The sequence below is a fragment of the Anser cygnoides genome, chromosome 5 (assembly GCF_040182565.1).
Source record: "Anser cygnoides isolate HZ-2024a breed goose chromosome 5, Taihu_goose_T2T_genome, whole genome shotgun sequence".
Classification (NCBI taxonomy): domain Eukaryota; kingdom Metazoa; phylum Chordata; class Aves; order Anseriformes; family Anatidae; genus Anser; species Anser cygnoides.
The window spans coordinates 44746938-44774161 of NC_089877.1; the positions used below are offsets into that span (position 1 = coordinate 44746938).

At 39.7% G+C, this 27224-nt stretch overlaps 1 protein-coding gene across 29 annotated transcripts in view; it reads left to right on the forward strand.

Moving 5' to 3' along the window:
• NRXN3 (neurexin 3) overlaps positions 1–27224 on the forward strand; it is a 1012648-nt gene that overhangs the window by 731180 nt on the left and 254244 nt on the right. For all 29 annotated transcript variants that reach the window (XM_066997130.1, XM_066997141.1, XM_066997143.1 and 26 more), the window contains one exon: positions 26027–26208. In XM_066997130.1, coding sequence (XP_066853231.1) covers positions 26027–26208 — 182 coding nt within the window. The remainder of the gene's footprint in view (positions 1–26026; positions 26209–27224) is intronic.

Genomic DNA, 27224 nt, shown 5'->3' on the forward strand with positions numbered 1-27224 from the left:
GAACATAAGGTAGGGCTTTGCATCAGCAGCCTTTGCAGGCTAAGGAATTCTGGAGCTGCTATTCTGAAATTCAGATTTATTAGTGACTTTATATGAAAGAAGACAAGACAGTCGTGAAGGGAGCTGGACACTGCTTTGTGTCTAGTCTGTGGATGAATGGAAGTTTTTCATTAGTTTTAATCCAACATCTTTAATTCTTCATCTGTGTCCTGCTTTATAGAAGTAAGATGTCTTGTAGTTTTAGGCTGTGCAGTTTGGACCTCATCAGTATTTAGGTAGCTGCACAACATGTGGGTTCGCTTTTTGTGTGTGTGTGTTGTTGATTTTGTTTGTTTTCCCCTCTGGGTTTTCTCACAATAGGCAGTCTTGCGCTGGGAGGGGGCAGCTCCTTTTAGCTGCTGCTGCAAAGGAATTCACTAAGGTCTTGGCATTTGCACTCTGATGTTAGAGAGCAAGAAGAAAAGACTGGGAAAGCACCCAATCACTAAGACCTTTAGAATCAGGCTATATTTTCTGAGCAGCTGTCGATGCAGTGTGTGTAAGATTATTATTGTTTGCAGAAGCTTTATTGATCTTGGCTTTGAAGCCCAGAAATCTGTTTACAGCAGCCTATAACAATGTGCGGCTACTTCTTTTGCTGAAGGTTAGCACACTATGTTTGTTTAATTGAATTGAAATGGCTTTATGTTGTCTAAATGTCAGTGTTAATGAATTTTCAAGTGATTCTAGATTCTCCTAGTTGGATAAAAATATATAGATAGAAAGCAATATTTTATAGGGGATGCTATCCACTTCATTAAAACAAGCTAAATGTAGATCTGAAGAGAAACACTTGCCTTTGACACATTTGACTATGGGAAGGTCCTTTGGGGTTTTCAAGTTTGTGGTTTTGGGTTTTGTTTTCTTCAGTTTGTGTTATGTATCGTTGTTTTTTTGGAAACAGTGTAAGGAAAGGAAGAAGTGCATTAAGTCAGAAGTGGAACCTTTGTAATACCCAATTCTTCTGGAAAATCACTTGGAAGATCCTTCCATAGTGAAATAGAAATCCTTCTATTTATATCTTCTCGAATGCAACAAGAGAGCTGGGAGCTTGCAGAAATGCTTGGCTGCAGTGAGTTCTTCAGTGGGCTGCTGTGGGCTTTTTCCCTTCTGGCTTGTTCTGAAACTAGCTCACTGAGCCTTCTGTCTAGGCTTATTGCATAGCTTTCTCTTTGCCCTGCTATTTGTCAGGTAAATGTAGTATGTGCTACTGAGTGTACAGTGAGCTTAACCCACAAACATTAATCTAGGAGTTTACTTAAATGTATGTATGTGTGGGTCAAGATATTTGCTTTGCAGCCATGTTTTTCATCTAAATGTATTGACAGACTTTCTTAAGGAGACTTTAGTTTTGTCACAATCTAATTAATGCACTCCTGTGTTTATAAAACTGTAATGGTCCAGGACACTGCTGTACACCTGAAGAACAGGCTTTGCGGCACGCACTCCCTTCCCCAAATACCTCAGCATGTGCTTGAGTGCCTGTAATCTGTCATCTATCTATAAATGGATCAGGTCGTTGCAGAACTAAATGTTGCATAAACATAGCAGGAAAAAATTCTCTGTATAGTGTTATGCCTCCTGTACTCTACCCACAGTGAAGCAATTTTCTGTTACGAACTGCTTCCATTTCAGTGTCTCCTCCATATCCCCTCCTGTGGATACTGGGCAGTTACACAGAGTATAGACCAGTGACTGCAGCTCACAAGTGACCACTGACCGCTGCACCTGCCTCTCAAATTGTAGACTGCTTTCAGGTTCTGTGCCTCCACCCCAACAGGAGTCTCAGTGTACACCCCAACAGGTCTCAGTGTACAGGAGACCACAGAATTGTGAGCTAAAAGGGAATAAGGAGAAAATGGCCACTGGATGTAGTGTAGCATACTTTAATATCTACAAGAAACTGAAATATATAGTACTGAGCCAACAAGTTTATCTTTTTCTGCCCAACACCATGAATGCTCACTAACTTTTTTTTTCTGAGAATTACCATGAATTTCCCACACCCGTTTGTTGAGAGCTCACACAGCAGTGGTGTTCCCCAAGGAACATGAAGTTATACACATCATTGCTCTCTGTCAGGGCTTTCAATTCTCACAGTGCTCTTGAGAAAGTTTGTTTGTGAAACAGGTTCATCATCTATTAAATGTGATCACCAGGGAATGGTTGATAATATACAATTAAGAGAGAGCTGAACACAGAATATCCTGAGCAGTATCCTTCTGGCTAAAATCTCCTATTAGCAGATGCTACTTAAAGGTGGGAGAAATACTAGCAGTTACAGGTGATAAAACCAAAAACATTCTTTGAGCCCTTCTATATCAATATAGTGTTCATCAGAGCTTTGCAAGTATGTGTCCCGTAATACCTTAAATAACTCCATCATGAAGATTAACGCTCCAAGAATAAAATAAATTCTTCTATTGGAGATCGCTTCCAAACATACAAGGTCCTGTTTCATAGCCTTTGATCTCAATAGGTTTTGGATCAAACGAAGACTGTAGCTTCAATACTATTGTGACTTGCATGTCTAGAACTTAAAGGTATGGAAAAGCCGTGAGTTTCAATTTGCATGTTCAAAATGCAGTATGTGCAAGGAAAGTGAAGATGTGATAGATGCTTACCTTTTTGACCTTAATGAAGGCTCAACTGAGAAACAGTAAGTGCCTATTCTTGATGTGTTGAAGAGCTGTGGAAGATCTGCAGCTGTGTTTGTTATGAGCAGGAACAAAACTCTACTTGGGTAACAAAGGAAGAACATTGTAGGAAGCATCCTGGATGGCTTAGAGCTGTATTTAGCTTGTCATTTCAAGCTTTTACACCTGTTTGTGGTAAATATGTTAGTAAGTACAACATTACATTGTTACCAGAAACAAGGAAACCTTTGTTTTTAATTCTGGGTGTTCTTGCAGGTGATGTTGGAATTAGATTTGCAATGAGAGTTGAAGAGAATGCTCTTTAGGAATACTTATTTCTAAGACTGGGATTCAGCATTCTAACAGATTAGTTGGCTTTCAACTGCTCATTCTATAATGCATGAAAATGTATTATTAATTAAATCTATCAGCTTTCCCTTGTCTCTCCATATTGCAAGAATTTTTTTTGTTGACATTCCCAGCGAAGGACCCCAGGGTAAGCTCCAAAGGATGCTTGTACTATTAAAGTCTTGGTCTGACCAGAGTGATATGAATATAGGAAACACTCCTGCTTTTTCTCTAGTACGTACATGCAAAGCTCCACAGCTTTTTAAGTAAGCTAAGCTATTTAGTTAGAGCTAATGCAGTTCCTCTGTTAGATGTAAGCTTGAGGATTTTCTCAGCTGGGGAGAGTATCACTAATCTTCAAGTCAGCGTACTGCAGGAGCTCCCTCCTTGCCTTGGGAGGTTCCATATGCTGTCTGTTGTGCCAGGAGAAACCCAAAGCTCTCAGCTCATGCCTTGTCAGGCCAAAAGAAGCCTTTCACTGCTGCATGGTTGATTGTTCTAGTCATGTCTGAAAACTGGAGGGGAAACTCAGAATAATTTACATGGTCACAGAAAGCTTCCATCAAATGGAATGACGCTTGGTGTGTCTTTCTTCCCGCCTTAGATAAGCAAATACTTATCTCAGAAAGTATGTGTAACGTGTTCAAACGGTTGAACATGCTGTTACTACTGTTATTGGTAATAAGATTCCTTCATGCTATAGTAATAACCTTATTTGTAAACCAATTGTAGATGATTTGTAATAAATGTGATCTCTTCTATGGTTTTCCTAAAAATGAAAACATTTCCAAATGTTTGTTTTTTTTTTTTGTCCCCATAAACTGACAATAGACACAGTGGTCTGTCGTCCCTTAGAGACTTATCAAATAGTGTAATTTCCTTCTGCTGGTCAAGCCTCTAACCATGTGGAAAATGTAGGGCTATATTCTATTTCACTGTCACAAAGCTCTCTGGCCTGAAATCTTTTCTTCAGTTATTCCATAGTCTGTATTTCTGCAGTTTGGGCAAAAGATGAGGTTTAGATATTTCCATCCTGGGTGGAGAAAATAGGACAGCAGCAGCAGTTTCTTTGTGTTTGGAAAACTTCTAGCATTGGTCTTCAGAAAGAAGCCACATAGACAACTCTGGTTGTATTACAGATGTATGAATTTAATGTCTTGCAAACATACCACAAATTCATTTTCTGTTCTGATTTGGAAACAATTTTGTTGTTCTCTGGTGAAAAATCTCTACAAATGAGTCCAAGAGGAAAACTTTGAGTTAAAATAAATTTCTGTTTGGCAACAGCTAATTAGATGTTCCTGACCGTTCTGCTGCAGGGCTCTGCGGCATAGTTTCCAGTTCAGTGCACTTCTGTACGCACCCTTTCTTCTCTTGATCAGCATATTTTTGACTAATTTTTGTAATTGTTGTGTAGCTTGTAGCTTCTACTAATTCTTATGCCGAGACTGCACTTGTAGGATAACATAACAGGGATCCATGTGGTAAGATCCGTGTGCACCACCTCAGTGGAAAATCACCTCAGGGCTCCTGGTCCTAGCTGCAGGGAGCCGAGGTTAGGGGTCTGCATTGGCAAAGTAATAGCCCCTGAATCTTATGGGGCAAGTATTTTGCTTTTGTGTCTGTATTTGTGTGGTGTCATTTCCTCCCCCTGCCCAGTTTCTATTGAGTGCCTTTTTCAGGAGGAGGAGGAGGAGGAGGAGGAAAGCAAACACGCACAAACATCACGGTGCTGTTACAGTATTTTAAGCAAATACAGACCTCTATAAGCATCAAATTACTACATCAGCTTTGCTTACATTTCATGTGCCACTGGTAGGTCGGGATAAATCTTTCTCTCCTTGTGAGATATAGCCACTTCTAAGCAAGGTTAGAGAGCAGCAGAAGTCCTATTGAATGTGTTCAGAAGGGAAGACTTAGGAAGGCATGACAGTGATTTTCCATCTTCGATTTTCAATAGTTGTCATTCCCAATTGTTTCTTAGTAGGGATTCTTCCTTATAACTTAAATTCCATGAAAAGGGATTTGTCACCTCTATTATTGGTGCTTCCTTCTCCTCAGAAGCTGTAATGCTGGTATCAGAATAGGCTCCTAGCAAAATGGCTGAGATGTCGTAAGGAGCAGATGTGGTTCTCTGGCTTTCTGACTTTAGACTATTGCATTGCTATCAGAAGAAAAAGTGCTTACAACTTCTGAACAGAAACAAATCTGACAGCAATAGAGTTCTCTGCAGACCACTTCTACATGGCCTGTATTGGAGTCGTAGGCCACTTCTGGGATCTCTATCCTGGGTCTGGGAATCCTCAATTCTTTCTCTGCTGTGTCACTGACTTTGTGGTGCTTGGCATATCGTGTGGGGCTAAAGATGGGCTGTGCTTCTGCTATTGCTGATATAATGTACTGGGAATTGAAGGGTTTTCTGGATGTGTGGAATGCTGCCATCTTTTTTCCCTGTCAAAGGAAGACATTATTTATTTTTCATAAGCACTGTAATACATGAAAAAATGCATATCAATTGCACAGTGTTATGATTACAGGTTGAAAATAATCATCACAGTTCATAAAGATAGTGTCGTGCAGGTGTTCTTCGTAAAGAAGTGGAAGGTGAGCTCCCAGGCTGTGTCAGAATTCACTTTAACAGAAAGTGGCTGAGCGAGGAGGTTGCTGAACCTATATGAAAGCTTTGTTGGGGGTGCTGGAATTTGCCCCCCGGTGGTAGATTGGGTGCCTGGAGTCAGTGCAAGCAGATTGCAAAAGGAAATAATAAATTCTTTTTGTCTGTTGTGAGTTAGTTGTCAATGACCTTATTGAAGGCTTGTGTGTGCACACGTCTGTGATAGCGTACATCTTGAAAAACCTGTATTATAAGATCTCATTATCATGTTCTCCTGATAATTGTTTTCTGAGTAGGAAGGAGAGAGGAAAAACACTTTGCTTAAATTATAAGGTCAGGTCCGTTTCTAAACATGCTTTTTATTACAGATTCCTGGGAGTCATTTACTGCCCTTTAATTAATAGTTCTAGGCTATTTCTTTGTGTGCCAACGTAGATTTGAAAAGGAATGTATTATTTCCTTTTCCCTTTAATTTCAAATGAGATGTTACTTGCTGTCTAGGAAGGCTCATGTCTCTGGGGATATTAGTACAAAGCATGCCATTTCCCCAGCTATAAGTTTGAATGACATACGGTTTATCCAGTCCGCCTGTAGTAATCCTTTATACCTGTCACGTGCTTACTAATACCGACAAAAGCACACCCTCTGCACTAATAAGTACTTTCAAAAAGTTTAATTTAAAAAAAAAAAAAAGGTTGTTGCAGCTTGTTGTTTAGAGGTAAGATGGTGGTTTTCTTCTTCTTCCATATGGAAAAATATGAATACAGAGTAATTCTTCCCAATTCTGATCTTTGTGTTCAGCCCGGAGTTTCTGTGCTCTGTAGGACAGAGGGAAAACCGCTTCCCTACAGCTAATGAGAAGGCAGAACATATACTACTCCATGACGTTGCAGTAACCCTTATTGGCTTAGTGCTGTGTCTGCAGACCAGAGGGAAAGGCTGCTGTATCTGAGATCCATTTGGCAGTTCTCATTATTGCTCTTGACTCTGCTCATCTTTTTGGCAACCCTACCTGGGGCAGCCAGGAGGGAAAACAGTTCAAAGGTTAACTTTACTTCCCAGCCCTAACAATTCATGACTCACTAACAGTGGTATTGGAGGCAGTGCAGTTAAAACCTTTGTGGCTTTTTCTCCCTATGATAAACCTGTGAGCAGATGTCCTTAATTCAGAGCTGTGTCAACTGAGAAAAATTTCAGCGGTTCTAAATGTACTAGCAAAGAAAAACCTTTAAAATCCCTGCAACGTGCCCTTGTGTGCTCTGCATCCTTTAGAAGCAGTTGATGAGTTTAAATCCACATTCACTGGTACTTTCAATGTGTTTTGGCACTCTGACAAACTATTTAAAACTTGTGTTTTCACAGCTAATTATATTTCCTTCCTGGCAGCATTAGAGGCAACAGCATCAAACCAAAGGAGACGCTTACATAGAAATATATACATAAAACTCCTTAAAGCACATTTCTTTTGAACTGATGTGTGGGAAATAGCACAGAACCACAAAGTAGACTCAATATTAAGAAAAATTGAAATAACAGGATGCAACACTATCCACCTGTCAGAAAGGCATGTGTTAGTCTTTGTTGATAAAAGTCGTGCTTCATGATGACTTGAGTCTTCCGTCTTCTCTGAATCAGGCAGTCTGGTTCACTTTATGTGATTAAAGTTCCATAGGTGATGCATCAAGGAGTCTTTTTTTTATTTTTGTCTTTAGATATAGAATGGGTAGCTCTCTTTCTGCAGTAGTGGGTATATCAGCTTATCAGTGTAAGGGAAAGGGATGGAGAACAGGAGTGAATGCAAAGCAGATGCCTGATAGGGCAGCTGATTTAAAATCTATGAAATTGCCATTAGGAGGTTTACTGGGGACAAACAGTCAATCGTAGTATATTGCATCATTTGCTAATGCTGCCTGCTGTTTATTTGCTTGCCCGTTGCCAGAAGAGTTTGTGCCCCAAGTAATCGAGCGCTCTTCTATCGCCACCTCTCAAAGCACCCTGTGAAGATGGAAGTATTTCTCTTTTCTACTTCGCAGAAGGGGAGAGGGAGGCTCTGAAACTTGCCTGCTGTCCCAGAACAAGATAGCAGCAAACCTGGGAACACATCCCATGCACTGAGCTCCTTATCTGCTGAACTTCCAGAGGGAGGCAGCAGTTGCAGCTAGCCCCTTCCCAGCGTGCAAGGGTACGTGCCTGTGTGTGGAAGAGCTGAGGAGATAATGTTAGAGAAGGAATTGATTAGGAGCAATTTGCCAGGGGAAGGGAGCTGTACTGTGAGCTGTCAGCAAGTAATGAAGCAAGGATGCCAATTGACAGGTGGACCAAAGACTTTTCAGTAGGAGGGAGGAGGAAATCGGTTCCAGGATGCAATTGCTCTAATTGAGGCTGTGAAGAGATAAATGGATAAAGTTTGCAACAGCTGGAGGCTGCACTGAAGGAAAACTTTGAGGGTTTGTTATCCTCTCAGGAGGTCTTTTAGTTGCCATGGTGATGCCTCTGGCAGACATCAGCAGGGGCGGGTGGGGGGGACAGTAAAACCAAACCCAATGTCAAACAAAAGCCCCCAAGCAAAAGGTTCTGGGTATGTGGGGGAGGGGTGCGGAGAAATAAATATTGGTGGTGATGTGCTTTGAACTGGCACGTGTAAGCACACATCTAATGGTGCTGGGATGCCATGGTTACGGGCTCTGTACAAAAATGTCAGCAGTTACACAGCAGTGCGTGTTGGTCACCAGGAGCAGTGGTGTGGGCACTGGGTTTTCAGGGCCCATAGGCACTTCTGCAGGACAATTTCTGTGTGTCCCCACTGGAAAAAATTAAAGACTTTTCATATATGAAAATTACAGTGAATTTGATCATTGGCATAGATACTAAGAAGGATGGTCATGTGAAGGTCAGCTTCAGAACCACAAGGCAGCAAGCATTGTGTCTCACTGTTGGCAAGAAGCAGACTATTTTCTCACAACAGCAAGCACTGCACAGTAGTTGGTTGGGCCACTGCAGGACTTAGCTGGAAGGAAGTACTTCCAATGGAGAGCGCTCATCAATACTTCCACTTTTTCTTTTCAGTTCTCAGCTACTTCTTCATTTCTCCCTACACCACCACATCCCAGTTTCTTATGACTGCTGCCAATTTGTTTTTGGTGTTGCTTTGAAAGTTTCTCCTTTCTCGCTATATGCATCTTTCAAGCAGTCTTTAAATGGGCTATATGTATAGTAAACAGCTTTTTAAAATCTCATCAGTTAGTCCTTTTACTCCTGGATAACTTACATAAGAATATATAAGCAAAAAAGGGTGGAGTTACCCAGAACTCTTATCTGTTTTTCTTGGCAAATTTAACTAGGTTAATAATTTGTGTTCAAGTGGATGGAGGAAAATGCGTGCTTTTCAGATGTCTACATTTCAACATTATTGATGGATACCTTGGTGTTGACCAGATTATTTGCTTGTATAGAGGTGGCAGGTAAAAAATCAAGATCCTTTTGGCCAGTGCTGAACGAACCAATGAGTAATCTTAGTTGCTGCATAGGAGATAGTACTCTGGAATGTCAAAATGGAGGCAAATGAATGTAGTAAGAAACACAAGGAAAATCAAAGGAATAATGGGAGCTGCGGTAATAGGATTGTGCGCCTGGAAGCAAGAAGAACTTGATTTCAGAGTGCTGGAAAGGATGTAATTTGAGAGAAATACCTTTTGGGTTGTATTGCAGTAGTCTCTAGAGAGTCTAATCAGTGACCAATCTTAAGTGGTATGCACATGTAGCTAAGAACTTAATGGCACTGTTCTGTCTGATTAAATGCTACTTACCCTAGCCATCGTTTCATAACTTGCTTCTCATGGGTCTTGAAGATGGACGTCCTTGGAGAAGAGCTACAGGAAAGAATGTTGGGATTAGTCTTCCTTTCTGCATGCAAAGGGTTGTATGGAAGGAGGAATAAACATGAGTGCAAAAATGTGTGATACTAATGTTGTTGAAGTAAAAAGTAATTTTGCAATTTTATTGAAGGAAGCCACTTCTTTAGCCTTTCCCCATGTAACCAAAGGGTTATAACAATATGCTCACTGTAAGTAAAACGAAACATTTCAGTTACATGTTACTTAATGATACAAATTTGTGCATCTGAAATTAAGGGTTAAGTGATAATCTGATGCTGGAAATTGTTGGAGTTGGACTCCATGATCCTCGTGGGTCTGTTAAAACTTGTGTATTCTATGGTTTTAAATTGATGCTTTCCCATAAACTTCTTAAGCAAGGAGATGGTATACTGTTAAAAGGTGTGTGTGTGAGTGATGGTTCATGGGGTTGTTTTTTTTTTTTTTGTTACATGTGCATGGGTAGTTACCACTGCTGTGGGACCTGAAACTTGTGCTTTTGGGAATTTATATGGCAAACTTCTGGTTTCTTTCTTTCTGTGCTGCTATTTTGTTGTTGTTCTTACAGCTTATCTTGATTCCTTTGTTTCTACAAAACTAATCTTAAGTCATGTCAAAAAAATTCAATGCTTTTTTTTTGTTACTAATGTTCTTGAGATGGCTAACTTGTTTTAACCAGAGGTTAAGAGAGTTGCCATTTTGTGAGTCATTGCTGACTGAATACAGAAATGTCATAGCTGCTCAATATCTGGATTGCTTTATTTTCAGTGAAGACACAAATAAGACAAGGTTATTTTGACATCCACTAGCACACAATCTGTGTTTGTTCTTCTGTAAATCATTATTTATACATACTGTTTGGGGTAGTTTAGCCCTAACCACAGTAGTGCAAATTAACTTGCATGAGACAGTCTTTAACTTTTTTGCAGCATATACCCACTTGACTTAACTCAGAAGATAGGACTGTACATCTTTTGCATTGTGTTTGATTTCTAGGCTTTTTCCACTGGGTGGTCTAGCTGCCATGTAAATCATTCCCTCTTCCTTGACTGTGATAAGAATTGGTTACCAATAGTCTATGCCTAATGCCAAAATAACCAAATAACCAGACAAATGTCTATTACACTGTTCCACTGTGTGGGGGATAAATCTGGTCTTGTAGTGTTTTTTGAAGATTTCCTTGAAAAAGAGAGATCTGTTCAACTCACTTGTGGAGTATGTTAGAGAAGAATGCAACTGATGGAGGAATTTCTTATATGTTCTGTAATAGATAGAAAACTTCATTAGCAGTAACTTCAGGTTTCAAATAATTATTTTCACCAGTATTTCCTCATTAGGTTAAAGAAAGTATTCTATTTGAATAAGAATTAAGGTGAAAGTAGAATTCTGTCTTAAGTACTGCAATTGGGCATGTTTTCATTCATAATTAAATGTATTTGCATTTTCAAGTCATGGACCAAATATGAATTGCTATAGACTGACATTTGTTGCAACGTCAGAATGTCACTCCCCTTCCTCATGTTTTTGACTTCATTGTTCTGCTGTGCCAATTATTGTGCCCTTTTCAATCCAGCATTTTATGACTTTACTGGAGGATCAAATCAAGGGAAAAGGCAGAGGCTCCTGTTTAAATATAAACCATTTTAAGATTTAGCAAAAGCGATAGGGAAACTGTACGTAAAAAGAAATGAAATAATGCTTAAATGTAATCAGTAACTCAAAGTTCACCCTGTATGGAAGATACCTTTTGGGATCACCAGTGAGCCTTTGAACAAATTAGAATAAGGCCATATAACAGCCTGCACTTCTTAGGCCAGTGAAAGAAAATGGGCTTTTTATTGAGTTTACTTTTTATTATAAGTATGCATCCTGATAGTTTTAGTAGTACTGAAAGGAAGATATAGTTGTCAGAATGACATGTTGGAAGGACTCCCCTGAAGAAACCACAGCTCCCGCAGGCTTTGTGAGTATCTTGTAACAACATTCTCCTTTGGAAAAGCAAAAACAATCCTGTAGTAATCTTATTTTCTGCTAAAGGTAGAACAAAGCTGTGAGGTGGATCTGGAGCAGAACACCTAAATCTGAGGAGCTGGTCTAACTACAGTCTACTGCATGACTACAGTTACTGCGTTAACTACAGTCTGCTACATGACAGAGACCATTTGACTTGGTCACAATGAAGGAGAAAAGATTAGATTAATTAACTAGGGTTCAAGGCACATTCCCACCATAAGGAAAACAATTCTATGGATTTGTAAGAATATAGGGCATTACGATATACAGAACACTGGTAACACGTGGTCTATGGCATGAAAAAGCTAATCATAAGTTCAGGAGCAGGTTTTTGCTGTTTGGTGAGCTATGTATGTGGTCTTGCAACAGGGACTTCTCTTCGTTTTAACAGATGAAGTAACACTTGCTTGTATACCCTGATACTGAAAGCGATTTCCTGAGTTGTCAAAAGGGAGATTTATTTTTAATGAGATTATTGAGGATAGCGTGTTTCAAGGGAGGAAATTGTTCCTATGGTAGGAGAAATATTAAGATCCAAGAGCTACATCACACTTTGGTGCTTTTATCTTTAATAAACATAGTGAGGAGATATTTGAAGAAGGAAGCAAGTAGGAAAAAAAAATGAAAATGTTATTAATAGTATATTATGGCTGGGGGAGGGGAAAAAAAAAGACAAATGTCATATTTGTCTTCAAGGAAGGCAAAAAGGAGGCTCCTGGAGAAATACAGGCCGACCAGCCTAAGGAGACTACAGAGCAGATTAGCCTAGAAGCAGGCAAAAAAAAAAAAAAAAAAGGGAAAAGCTATCTTGATAGAACCCACGTGGATTTCCGATGCCTGACCAACCACACTGCCTTTTACGGTGAGACTGGCTTTGTGCACTAAGTGGGTACAGGAGATGGTTTTTTGTTGCTTCAGCCAAGGTTTTGACACTGTGTCCAGCAGTATCTTTGTAATCAAACTGGCAGAGGTGGGCTGGGTAAGTAGATACATGTGGGAAATTGTTGGCTTGACTGCTGGCTCAAAAGGCTGTGTTCAGTGGCAGAAAGTCCAACAGGCAGCTTTTGACTGTGGTGTCCCTCGGGTCAGTGCTGATGCCAGTACTATTTAATGTCTGTGCTGATGGCCTTGGTTATGGGACAGAGGTGACTCTCAACCAGCTTGCATATGATACCAAATTGTGGGCAAAGTTTGATAAACTGGAGGGTGCAGCTGCAATTCAGAGGGTCTTCAACAGGCTGGAGTTTAGGCTGTCATCAGTCTTGTGAAGTTTGATAAAGGTAAATGTCAACTCCTACACCTGGGATGGAGAATTGCTGTGCAACAGGCCAGGCCAGGTGTTAAGGAATGGAAAACAGCTCTGTAAAAGAGGTGGGTGACAGTTTGAATCAGCACTGTGCCCTTGTGACAAATGGGTACAACTTCACAGTGATCTGCCTTAGCAAGGATGCAGCCAGCAGGCTGAGGGAATGGATTCTTCCCCTCTAGTCAGTGCTTGTGTAAGACCACACCTGGAGTACTGTGCCTGGGTTTTGGCTTTGCAGTATGAGATAGATACTGATAATGGAGCAAATCTGGCAGAGGGTGATGAAGGTGCTGGAGAATGTGACACATGAGGAGAGTCTGAGAGAAAAGAGGAGAGGGAGGAAATAGTACTGTTGCCTTGAACTGCCAGAATAGGAATTCATAGAGAAGACTCTTCTTGGAGACCCCCAGTGATAATATGAGATGCAATGGATACAAGATGGAATATGGAAAATAGTGTCTTAAATACTAGGGTGGTCAAACACTGGAAGCAGTTGCCTGGAGAAGCTGTTGAATGTCCTTCCTTTGGCATTCAAAACTTAACTGGACAAGTCCTTGAGGAACCTGATCTTGTCAGCCCTGCTTTGAGTTGGAGAAGAGGGGAACAGTGTGACTTCGAGAGGTTCCTTCTGATTATTCTGTGGTTCTTTATTTCTAGGCAATTGTAGGAAATAGGCCGATGTGTTCTCTGTTTTCAATAGGAGCAAGAAGTTATGGTTCCTGATGGTTGAGCCATCAGTTATTCCGTACTGCCAATTTAACTTCAATGCAAGGTGCAGTTCTTGGAAGTTACTTTTCATCCTGGGCCAAATCCTGTTTGTTATATTGTATTTAGAAGGATGCTTCTAAAAGACGAAATGTAAGTCATCTCAAGTTTGAAAACATAGGGTTTATTTAAATAATAATTTAAAAATCTGTCTAGTTGTCTCACTCTCCAAAGAAGTCAGAATGTGATTGTGCTATTTGCATGCGCTCTAGCTGGCACCTGTAGGGCTCTGGAGGATGCAATTGCTGCAGTTTGAGGAAGAATGAGTGACCCTTAACATGGGGCTTAAGGGGCATTCCAGACCTAGAGATGAAAGGATGAAGAAAAAATCCTCTGTATTATTGAAGCGTGTGAAAGGCATGAAAGAGTGAAAGGTAGATCAATAGTTTCATTTATGGTGCAGGAGAGAAAAAAGATATATACTGGGATTTATTTTTCCAGCTTATTTGAGAGAGATTTCTTCTGCTTCCACACACCCACACACCATCTTTAGGAAGTACAGAACTGGGGTTTCTGAAGAATGTATGCCTTTGGCATCCTGGAAGGTGTACCAAAAGTGCGCTCTTCTCCATGCTACCTGCCAAAGAAATGATCTAGCAACTAAATGTTTTACTAGGACTGCAGCTGGCAATTGACAATCAAGCTATAGGCTGAAACCAAAATATTGAGGGTCAGTGCTCAAAGACATGGAGATGAAGATGCACTTGAAAGATATGAATGAAGGAAATCTTTATCAATTAGAGTAGGGGGTGGGGTTAAGAGGCCATATTCTATCCATTTTAGCTGTTTTCTTAGCCATATTAATTTAAACATGCTATCTAAAACCTCTTAGTAATACCTGTTAAATGCTATATGGTTAATTGAGTCCCCTCTCCCTGTCGAAGTAGGTGTTTGGATAGCAGCTGTAACTAGTCTACCATAGTACTATGTGGTGATGGGGTACATTGCTTTTTAATATAAAGATAGGTTCATTTCAAAGGCAAGCAGTTAAATTCCTCCTGATAATTTATATAAGCCCTCTTCAAGAACAGGACATGCCAGGGCATTTAAGATCAAATGCTGTATACAGGTGCAAAAATGTAGTGTTAAAGCAATAATTTATAATTTGTAAGAGATTACAATAGCCTTCTCTGTGAGAATGTTATGGATATTATCTGTAATATTCATAGAAACTTATTGCTTCTGTGCCTGAAGTCACCTAATACTTTTAAAATGAAGTGTAGGGAAATTGCTGTGATCATTAGATCAACACAGGCAGCCCACAGCCCTTTCAATAAAATATCTCACACAAATGAGCGTATTGCGCCATGCTACCGAAGGCCATGCACTCCGGGTCTCTGAGATGATGATACATTTTATAGTCTAGTTTTTAACTGCTGATTTCCTGACAGTATACTTGCATCAGAAGAACTTTTGGAGAGTGGCTGAATATCAAAGCCGTAAGAGCCCGTGGTAGCCTCTGCCTGGGGTGAGAAGTGTTGGCTTCTTGTGGGCAAAAACATGCCTTGTGCGATTTGTCGGTGATGTTTGTAATAGCAATGGGAATATCTTGGTCACCTGGTGCTGTTGGATCTGTGGTGTTACATGAGGAGTTGGACTCGATGATCCTTACGGGTCCCTTCCAACTCGGGATATTCCATGATCCTTGTATCAGCCCGCTCTTCCAGATGAGGCACAGGTGCAGCTTTGCCACTGAATCCTGTGTCAGGAGCTGTTGCTGCTTGTAGCTGTAAGACGTAGGCCACTCAAGTCTGGTGTGAAAACTGATTCCTGGAGAAGGTGCTTTCTAGTGGAATGATAAGAAAGGTGTGAGGTGGCTGTGCTTTTCTGCTAAACTTCATATTTTGCCTTGAAAGAAGGGTAGCCAGGCATGGGAGATTAGATGTCTCCCTTGAGTCATATTACGATTGTAATGGGGATAGCAGAGGATGCCAGGAAAGAACTGATACCAAAGACAAAGCAAACTGGCTGAGGGGAAGAAAGTCCTGGGTCAAGGTGAGCGAGTTATTCAGAACCACTGTGCTTTTTCTCTCCTCAGCTGACTTTCTTCAGATACAGTTGTTCTTGAATGATCACAATCAGTATATCAAAATAAACGCTTTAGAGAGTAAGGTAAAAGGAGTTGCTGGCAAGACTGTAAATCCTCTCATGGAACAAATGATAACTCAGCTCAAGAGCCCTTTTGTCCTGGGAGTACGGGAAGGATATAAATTCTCTGAAAGTATCTGTCAGTCGGAATTGCTCTGCATTCATCATGCCAGCCCTCTGCATCATTCATGAATGTCATAAGAGACTAAAGAATTGGCACTTCATGGTGAGAATGATTAAACAACCATTACACTTGTCTTTTACTTTGGCACAGTACCTTTTAAACAGATAGCCTGTATAAAGCTCACACCGGTACACCTCTCCTAACAGTGACTGTCCTTTCATGGTGGTGAGAAGGGAAGAAAACTAAGAAAAGCTGCATATCATTTATGGAGGGTTTGTATGCTATGCTATTAGCCCTGGATTGCTTTGTTTTTGCATTCCCACTATGTGACCTTGGGGGGAAGGTTAGAGAGTCTTTGGAAAGGTAAGCTTCTGAACAGGTATTTCTTTCCAACGCTGGCCTTCCAGTAGTTCTGATGATGTGTTTGGTGTGCGGTAAAAAAGCTCAGAACTTCTAGCGTATGTTTTCTTGGCAGACCAAAACAGCCTCACTTAATTCTAAAGGACTACTCTGTGTTTACAATAATAAGTAGCAAAAGAGTAGGTTTTCAGAATGAAACTTGCTATTTTTATAGCATGCTTCTGAAATGCTTGTGGCCAGTAGGTTAGATCTCTAAAAGTCTGCCAGAGTAGCTCAACTGCAGACTTGGTGTGTGATTTAGCCACCTACTGTGGCTCTGGGGAGTATCTAGTAGCTAGTATTTTGAGTCTAACCCTCTTCTGCATTCAAGCCTGAAAGTTTGGGCTTTGATCTCCTGCTGTGGAGACCATAAATGTAAACTGTATTTACCGTTTTTACTACATAGACTATAGAAATGTGAACACATTTAAGGAAGAATGAAGAACTATTTACTCTTACCGAGTGGCCAGTTTAAAACAAGCAAAACCTTTTATTCTGTATGTTCTTTCTTCTAAACAAGAGGTGAGTAAAAGAAAGTGAGAGAATAGTGCTTGTATTTGTATTTTTTTTCCTGTTAGTTCATTTGTTTTGATGCTGTAAGCCATAGCTTAAGGATCAAAACTAGAGAGATTTTTTTTTTCAGAGAAGAGCTGAACGGGCTGGGATCAATAATAGCTCTCTGGCCTCCATCCATTCTGAGCTGTCTAGGCCATCTTGTTACCATTCGGATTCTGAAAAACTATTTTAGTTAACTAACATCCCTATTCTCACTCCAGGCCCCAAATGTGCTATGAATCCTACTGCGCTTTTGTCTGCTAACAGTAGTCTCTGAGTTCCTCTGGCATGCTGCCGTCTGGGCTTCTCCAAGGACATTCTCTCTGTGGGCTGTTCTATCAGGAAATGCCAAGAAACAAGAAATCACTTTCAGATTCCAGCTTCTCTGGCAGATGAACATAACTAAGAAACTCTTGCATCGGCTTTTACTGAATTTAGTTACCTAATGAAGTCTCTCACCAGGTGGCAGGTAACATTTTGTCCCTGATATCTGTGCTCCCAAACCTGTCCTGCAAGGGTCACAGTAACTGGGCACTGTTCTCTGTGCACTTACACTCAGCAAATTTCATATTTCAGTTGCAGGACTTGTAATTTCTTTTGACTGCTTCTGGTGCATTTTGGTTTTAAGACTTGTATCTTCTTCTAATGCAAGTTCTATATTTTTTACGAGCAGTACATGTCTTTTTTGTAAGATGTTTTTCTTTTTCCGTGGTGCATAGAGAAGTCCTGGAGGGATTGTCCTTGTGGACCTCTTTTAGATTGATGTCTGTCATGTGTCTGCCTAAAGTTGTGGGGGCTGAAATTGATGATTCAACTGAAAGACAGGACTTGAGGGCTGAGGCTGGTGGTACGATAACACTCTACGAGGCAAGGTTGACACTGAGAGGATAGATACAGGGACAGATCTCTATGTCTTCCAGTACAAGAACTAGGGAATATCTATTTATCAACAGCAAGTATGAAAAATGAAGTTGATTCTTCACTTAATAGAGTACTGGGAGGGACCTTAGAAAGTCTCTGCTTCAAACCCCTGCTCAGAGCAGGGTCAGCTATGAGGTCAGATCAGATTGCTTGGAGTTTCATGTAGTCAGATATTGAGAAGTCCAAGCGTGGAGGCTCTCAAATCTCCTTGGATGACCTGTTTGACTGTATATCTGTCTTTGTGAGGGGGGAAAAAAAAAAAAAAAAAAACACAAACCTTTAAATCCTGTGAAGTCAGAATCTCTTATTTCAAACCATGTCCATTGCTGCTTGTTCTCAAGTTCATCAATGAAGACCGTGGCTTTTGTCTTCTCATTAACTTCTGTGCAAGTGCTGTGAGATTGCCCTTAGGTCCTCTTGAAGTTGTCTTCTCCAAGCTGAGTAAGCCCAATTCCTTTGGTCTTCCCTCACAATCCAGACACTTTGCTCTCCTGTGGCAGTATTTGTGGCCCTCCACTGAACTCACTTCAGTTTGTCAACGTCTGTTTGTATTAGGGTCCCCAAAATTGGATGCATTACTCTAGAAGTAGTCTAACAAGCACTGAATAAAGAGGAATAATCACTTGAACCGCTGGCTGTCATCCTCTTAACACAGCGCAGGATGCTGCCAGTTGCCTTTGCTAAGGCACATGGCTGGCTGTTGTTCAGCTAGCTACGTCAGTGACAGTTACGTATGTGATTGCTGAAGGTTTGTAAGCCATTATTGTGAATGCAAAACTTCTAAATGCTTTCAAGGGGAGACTGGATAAGTACCTGGAAATTAGGTCTGTTTGGAATTACTATATAAATGAACCATATAACACTGAGGCAATGGCTCAAAAGGTTCATAGTCTGGGTGTGTACTTTAAGGAAGTAATACGTGCTCTGTTCCCCATTTTCTATGGGTGCCCACTTAAGATCAGTGATAAAGACATGACAATGAATTAGTTGACACATTCATTTTATGTAAATGGAAATATTAACAAAGAATATTTCCTGGCTGTAATCTGTTATGTTTAAATTGGTATGTCTTTGGTCATTTGGGGTGTATTTTATTTAGCAGCTAATCCCTAAATTCCTTCCAAGATAGCAAACATCCCCAATGTGCCCCATCACTAACTGAGATTAGAAAGAAAAATTGATGTTCTCTGTATACTGGATTTAGGGAAATTCGTAGTTCAAGTGTAAACTATCCTGGACTGTCTGGTAGTTCTAGGAACACTCCCTTCTTCTCCCCCTTTTACTCTTCCAATCTTTTTAATGCAGTGTAACTAACAAGAAGCAGCATACTGTCTGATCCTATTGTTGGCTGATGCACACATGCGAGGAGGAAAGTGACTCATATTAATTTGCTGTCGTTAAAAAAGACAAACAAAGAAGGCATGATCCAAATGGCTGCTTCCATTTTGAGTTAGTCTTGCAGATTTCCTAACTCCTCCTTTTTGCGTAGAATAAGCTTCTTCATATTTTATAGGTGGAAAGGAATTGCAGTTTCATAACAAACAATGTATGTTTTTTGAGAAGGGAGAAGAAAATGTTGTTCAATCTGCATCTCAGAGGATTGTCAAGAGGAGAGTGTACTGAAATGAAAAAGAGCTACTTCATATGAAGTCCTTTTAAGCACAGAAGCTTGTTTTTGTGGGAATTAGACAGGAAGCTTTGCGTTCTTCAGGGCCTTAAATTTTCTTTATTCTTAGGCAATTTAAAACTCTTGATTAAATAAATAGACATTTCACCAGTCATTTCATAAAAAGTATCAGGTCTGCCTCTGTTTTCTCCTAAGAAGGATCCTGTGATGGAATAGTCAAGTCAGATAATGATGGCCAGCTCCCCTGTAAACTTTCAACCTCCCTTTAGTTCTTTCTTATTAAGAAGGTATTAAGTGTGGCTGATGCTTTTGCAAATATGGAACGACAGAGGGAAGGGGGTTAGCAAGCTTCTTGGTATTAGTGCTGTTATTGTCTTACTTAAATCCTAAAACCGTTTATGAATCTTAAATTCAGTCAAACTGCTTCTTGATCTTTTTTTTACCCCCCTCTCAGTTCTTAATTTGATAATGGTACCTGTATACAGTGTGTGTAGTGGACAGCACCCATAGGAATAATTCTTAAATGTTTATCTTGGAAATGGGAAACACATATTAAGTCCTCTCTAGGCAGTATAGATCTTCCAGCACATTTAGAGTTGACCCAGTTCTGGTGATTTCCAGTTATGAAGTCAGTCAAATCCATGCTATTCAGGAGTTCATTGCAAAATTAGGTAAGAATTTTACCTGTTTTAATCACTGTTACTCTTAATTGATATGGACACTCATTGTCCTCAAAACATTCTTTTACCATTGTTTTAATTTTTTACTCCGAAGAAATTCATTTGGAGGAAACTCAGAGTTGCACAACATGCATGGCCTATTTGATAAACCAGAAGGAATAAACTGGAAAAACAGTTGTCTGAAGCTTTATTTTTACTCAGTCTATGTATGTTTTTCCTGAAGAGAGTAACTAGTGCAAATAAGATGTTGAACTGAGTAAAGCCATGAAGAGCTATGCTATTCTTTTCCTGTTTGTGAACTGAGTGGTCAAATATGCAGTTTACCTTAAGCTGTGAATATGTGGGAGAGACCTTAATTTTTGAGGTTAGTAATCTGGTTAATCTGATTTACCTATTTGTATTACTTTTATTTGAAACACTCAAAACTGTTGGGCAGAGACCTGGACACTCGTTTGAGGTTTTCATTCAGACCTATTTCAGTCAAAACCTCCACTCTATTTGGTCAGAGATTTCTATTAATCCGAGCAGAAATTGATGTACAACTCTCCCTAGTTGTTTTGTTCATCTCCACTTGCTAGGGCAGAATAGCTCTCTCCACCTTGTTTTTTGGGGAGCTGGTTTTTTTTCATTACATGACCACATAACATTTACTGCTGCAGGAAGCATTATCTCCTTATTGAGTTTCAGCAGTTGTATGTCTGAACTTTTCTTGCCTGCTTTCATGCCAGAATTCTAACTTGCATTCCTTTACTAGTGCCTTGATTATTCGTAAACATGGTAGGACCTTTACAGCAACATATGAAGTACCATAGGTGGCTCATCAGGAAAAAAATAGACTATCAGGAAATATAGTAGGACCATGAAGTAGTCACAAAAAGAAAAAAAATAAAATCAAAAAAAAGTAGCAGTAGGGTAAGAAAAATAATAGGGTGGTTTTGTTTTTATACTTATGAGTCCAACTTCTAAAATTGTGATTCTTCTATTTCTTCCCTTATTAAGGAAAATAAAAATAGTCTTCCAGTCCTTTTACACAAATGTGAAGTAAAACTATTTGTTTAGAATCCTGTGCAAGAGAACAAAGACGACAATTGAGGGAAAGGCACGTGCAGTGTCTCGTGTTATTTTAGGTAGAGAGATGTTACTGTGATACATAAACCTAAATATTTTGTGGTCAATTACCACCATGATCAGGAGACTTCTAGTTGCATGAGTGGCATGAATAAAAGTTGCATGAGTCCCTGAATAAAAACAAAAGTTTGTTAGCTGTCAATAAAACCATGTGAGATTACCTCAGTTCAGATTGTTTTGTCAATGTTGTCATGAAGGAATGTAGGATTCTGGTCATAAATTTTGTTCTTTTAACTCAGGCCTGGTTAAAAGCTACAATTGTTACCTGAGATCCTTACTAATTTTCATGTTAAAGGCACTTTTTGGTTTTAAAAATCTGAACTGTGCTGCTCACAGTACATTAAACTCATCCCAGTGCGGAGTTGCTGCAGTAAACAATGTCTATATGTTCATGGGCTGTAATATCTGTCAGATGTGGCATTTTCCTGGCCACAGTGAAGAAGAGTGTGTTAGAGTTGTGGTGTAGCAAAGACAAAATGGGCTGTTGATAAAATGGCTTAGTAGATGCAAATAGAGAATGTTTTTATTTAACATCAGGAGATTTGCAGAATCCCTAAGGGACAAAAGAAGTTATATCTTGTGTAAATGTGGCAGACTCGTTCTCTACTGCTTTACAGGATTAGTTCTAGGCAAGATAGAGCTGCTGCAGTTCTTCAGCGTTGATTGAAGAATACTCTTCCTTAAGATAGATTTTGAGGACTTTGGGCGATGATTAGAAAAAACGATAACTGATTTAAAATTATAGGTGGTGGTGCCAACTTCAAGTAAATGTTTCTTAGCACAACTCACTGTGAGGTTTTACTTGCTGTGGCTTATAACATCGCTGATAACTTTTCTGTTAGGAATTTTCTGTGATGAGGATTTTGCCTTAAACTATCCTATTTTGACTGGAACTAAATAATCTAACATTTCTGTCCATGAATGTAGCTAGCAAAATACACAACTTCCCTAAGCTAGGTAGGCAGGCTCTGAACAACAGCCTTGTCGCGTGTATTGTGACGTGTCAGTCTCTGATTTTTTTACATCTCTAAATACCAAAGTTATAGTAGTCAACTGCCATTTTGCTAAATTATATTTTTGAGAAATTGCAGTCTTGTGTATGCGAAATGGGTAGTGGTGTCCTAGTAGCTTAAATCTCTACGGGGTGTTTCCTTACCATATACTTCTTGGCTTCTCTGAGCTCCAAATTCTGCATGCAGTGTCCCAGTAAAACAGCTGAACGTATTCTGCTCCTGCTTGTTTTCGCACGTTGGTACAGTAAAGGTGGCCCAGGGCACTGTGGGAAGTGGGATTTCTCACAGCTGAGGGGGGAAATGATTTTGTGCACTTGTATCTTTGTTGTCTTTACAAAGTGTGGGTAATATAGTGGAAGTAGTGGAACATTAACAACAAATACCATGGAATTAATCAGTCCCTCAGAATTTCTTGTTTCCAGGGCATGGTTGGAGTTGTTTATTAAATGAGGTATGCAACTAAGCCTTGAACAATGAGGAAAAACTAAACATCTAGTAGTTGCTCGTTAACAGTGTCCTATCCATCATCAGTCTCAAATAGAAATTGTCTTGGGAGGAAGGGAAAACCTACTTTTTATCTTGTTCAGTTCTCTTAAGTTTCGAACTCTGTGAACTAACTCATGGTTGCTGCAGTCAAACGGAAGCACTCAAGTCAAATGTTTGTTTGGATTTCTGTTTGTTTGCTTTTCTAATATGATTGCTTTGTGGTAGTAACTCTGGTTATTCTTCCTCTTCAATTTTTAGTTAATATCTGCACCTTGTGTTTTTAGATTGGAGTTACTATTCTGTTTATACTTGAGGAGGAAAACTAATTTATTTGTATAAAGTTAATGTGACATGGATTTCAACACAAGGCAACGTGTATCCTGTATAGCCTCAAAATGGAAGGAAAGGAAAGGGGCACTTATATACCCAACAAATAATAGTATATTCAGTTATGCACAGGTGAACCAACCAGCCCGTCTATTATTATGCAGGTAATTTTGACCTGTACAACAAAGAAACAACTGCTGGCCATCAGGCTTGTGTTAAAAGGTTACTTTAGATAGTGATCTTTTGGTGGTTTCATCTGATGGAGCTTTGTGCACAAACTCAAAGTACTGAATTTCTTCAAGTTAAGCCTAGAAGCAAAATCTGTGTTTTGCGAGGGAAAAACGAGCTCTGTTAAGCAGTTAAGTCCCATGACAGGCCTATGAAGACATAATTGGTTCTAATTGGAGCTCACAGGAGCTCTGACATGCTCTACCTGCAGCCAAATGGCTCTTAGGCAATGAAATCATCTGTCCTTATAAATAGTGAAGAACTCTTCCAAGTTCATCTTTCCTTATAAAGGGCCTGATAACCAGAAAAAAAAAAAAAAAAAAAAAGGCAAGGGGGGAGGTGGTGGAAGGAAACCAACCAAACTTGCAGTTCAAGTGAGAATAGTTTTGGAAAGCAGGTTTTAATCCATGAAGTCATTAACAATACATAAACTCATCTTGCTTTACTTAACACACTGCTGTGTCTTGTTTTAATCTGTAAAGAAATACACACAGCTTTCAGAACAAGCTAATAACTGAAGGAATATATTTGTAATGTAGTTTATAGTGGGCAGTTCCTATTCCCAACCATGGTGAAAGCCATAGATGATTCAATACCCAGTCATTGCTAACTGATTTGAAGAGTTTACTTATATGGTTGGGGATGTGTTTAAAAGGAAAGAAACAAAAACATACGCTACATATTTTTCAAGTCGTGCATGTTCTGTCTTGATGAGCAGTTGTAGTTCAGTCTGTAGAATTAACCTTTCTGAAACTGAAACAATGTGTGTTCAAAATTCCAGTATGTCAGCATGCTTTTCTGTTAACTCACATTTACAAGTGGAATTTCCTACCTAATTCTGATTTCAGACATGTTTGTTTGAATTTACTGGGAGTATGTTCTGGCGGGTATGGAGAAACCTGGAAGGTAGGGAACATGGATACATTTTCACTCTATCATTGAGTCAGCTGCTTATAAATCATTTCCCTTCTATGTGCCCGAGTTTTTGCTGTCTTGATAATATGTGCTGAGAGGAAGCTTCTTAAACTAGGGTGAAGGGTATCAATTATTTCCACTAATATGTACTATTCAATTGGAATTCAGGTCATGAAGAGCTTTGCTGGAGCTGCAGCTTTGTAGGCAAGTGTTGAAGTGACCAATATAAGATTCAGCCTGTTTCTTTATCTAGTTACTCTTATTCTTTTCAGGGTTATTTGATACGCATCGCTGGTTGGTATGCATGGTGGGGGTGGAAATAGCATTAGTTGTAGTTTCACTCAGACCCTAGTTGTCCCATGCTGCCTGTGCCTTCTCATCCCTGGTGCTGAAATGGGAGCTGGATATTTTTGCTTATTATTTTGTAGCTTGTGATCTGTTGTAATAGTACTTAGAAACTCAGGTACAGTAAGTGGCTGAGGCATTAAGATATATGTTCCTGACTTGCCTTTAGATTTGGATCTGGAATGGCAATTTTAATCACATTTTCCAAGAAGCTCAGAGACTGTTTTGATGAGTTATAGAAATCTTCCTAACTTTGAGTCTTGAGTACAAGTGAGAAAGTGGTCTCTGAACACTTCTGCTTCTCAGCTTATTCATCTGTGATGGTAGATTTCTCACTTGTGTGTCTGTCTAACTGAGCTGAGATGGCCCTTGTAAACGTGAGAGGACAGCATCCAGGTTTGGAGAGGTTTGGTATTGTCCTTTTTCAAAAACAAAGAGTCAGGGAACAAATTCCCAAGCTGATTGTGAAGACAAATTCTGCTGGAGATGTATGTACTAGATTTCCAAAAGTCTTAAGCAGTGTTGAAAAAATAGTCTCTCACTGTGAGGAGTCTTGAACTGAAGACAAGACAAGCTTCAAAGAGGCCAAATATTTCCTTTGAATACCCAAATAAGCATGGGTTAAGGGATTCAGTCTTCTGAAACAGATGTTTGGTTGTTTTTTGGTGTTTCTCTTTTGTTTTTTAAACTCTTCCCTCCCCTCCCCCCGAAAAAAAGGAGCATTATGCTATCTGACATTGTCTGGGATGACATTAAGCACTAAAGAAATCATTCATTCTTGATAAGCATTTCACTTATCTTTATCTCAAAGGCTCCTTGCCTTTATTTAGGAACTGAAATAACTTACATTGGAAGCCTGAGATACAACTTAGCTGGTTGCATACAGCAGAGAAGTCTTAAGTGATTTATACCTCAAGAGGAAGCTTGTTTGTTTGCTTGTGGTTCTCCTGCTGTTATGAATGTAGGAACATGAGGCTGCTCTGAATAACATACATGCACATTTAGATTACATGCTGGAAGTATTTGGAGTCTTGAGTCCATGTTCATCTGAAGGATGAAATTTCTTCCATAAGGAAGAAATTATGTTGTTTGTTATTGAGTCTAATGGTGCAAGGCTAATGATGGAGGAACAGATACATTTTGTCAGATTTAAAAAGCTATTTCACCTTCTTATCTCCTCCTGTTAGGAAAAGCATCTAGCATTTTAGGGTTGTGGCTCCACAAAGGAAAACTAGTGGAATGTATGTGGGAGGGCAGTCTGAATAGCCATTTTGTGTGCATTATAACACGTGTCGTAAATATCCAAGAGGACTCTCCATGTCATTTGTCACAAAATGTATTTTAGTGTGCTGTCCTCCACTATTACCTAGCGGAGCCTGGAAAATACATTTCCATTGTCGGCTCAAATTGACTTGCCTGGTCTTCTCTGTGTGCTGTCAGTAGCCTGGCCAGTAGGGGGCCTTGATTTTACCATGTTAACTACTGAAAGCATATGCTTGCATATATTCCTTTTCAGAAGTCATAGAATTATTTCCAGAGTTGACAAATAAATGAAACAAATAATTAATGCTTTTTTCTTTTGTTTTCTGTTTTGTAGCTGGTGCCACATATATATTTGGGAAGAGTGGAGGTCTCATCTTGTACACCTGGCCAGCTAACGACAGACCAAGCACAAGGACAGACCGTCTTGCTGTGGGCTTCAGCACAACAGTGAAGGATGGCATCCTTGTGAGGATTGACAGTGCCCCTGGGCTTGGTGACTTTCTGCAACTGCACATAGTGAGTATAGATAGACCCTATACTATACTATTAATATAAAATAACATGTGTCATACTCTGCACTTTGTGTCTTCAGCACTCATGATGTTTACTGAATGGGATGAACAGGGAGCCAAGATGTGGTGCCAGAAGAAGGGGAGGCGGGGGGGTCACTCATGAGATTGCGTATCATGGCAGAGTTAATCTACTTGACAACTGCATAGTCCTGAATACAACTGAACTCATGGTGTAACATTGCTATTCTCAGAAGGCAAAGAATGAAATGGAGTGATAATTAATTTTTCTCACTGAGAAAGTTAAGTGAGAACTGACCAGATCCTCACCTACTGCAGAAAGAGTTGATCTAATCTGCTATTGCAAGCATCAGTTAGTTCAAAACAACGTAGCTTTGGAAAAGAAAATAAACTTCTCCTTTGTGAGAGCAAATATTCAAATAGGGAAGTTTGGATGAAAGTGGCTTTAGTGAAAATGTGGAATTATTTGAGAAAATGAGACTAAGACTGGAAACTTTTGGAGAGTTTTTTTTTTTGTTTTTTTTTTTTTCCTGATGTGGTGGTGAGGGGGCTGGGAAGGAAGCACTTGTTTTCCTTTCTAAATGAAGTAGCCAAGACATTTACTAGAGGTAGAAGCTGGTCATGTTGCTTAATGCTCTTGTTTGCCATGTCTTATGCATCAATTCATAGTGAAAGAGGGATGTGACATTTGCAGGATTTGAATGAGCTGGGGAGTTGCTGACATTTCATTGGAACCTAGAGAAAGTATAAGTAAGCATGAGGAATGTCAGGGTCCAATATACAGACCTGATGTGAATGACTGACCGTCTTAGTCTGCTGCTGAGTTACAGAAGAATTTACAATGTTTGGAGTCTTCTGGAAGCACTCGGTGTACTGCAGGATGGCTCTGAAGCAAGGGTTAAGGCTAGCACTCATTGTCAGCATTTTAAAAATCCCGGCACTATGTTTTCCCCCCACATTTTTCTTGCTTTCTCAAAACAAACATTAAAAACAACAATAAAA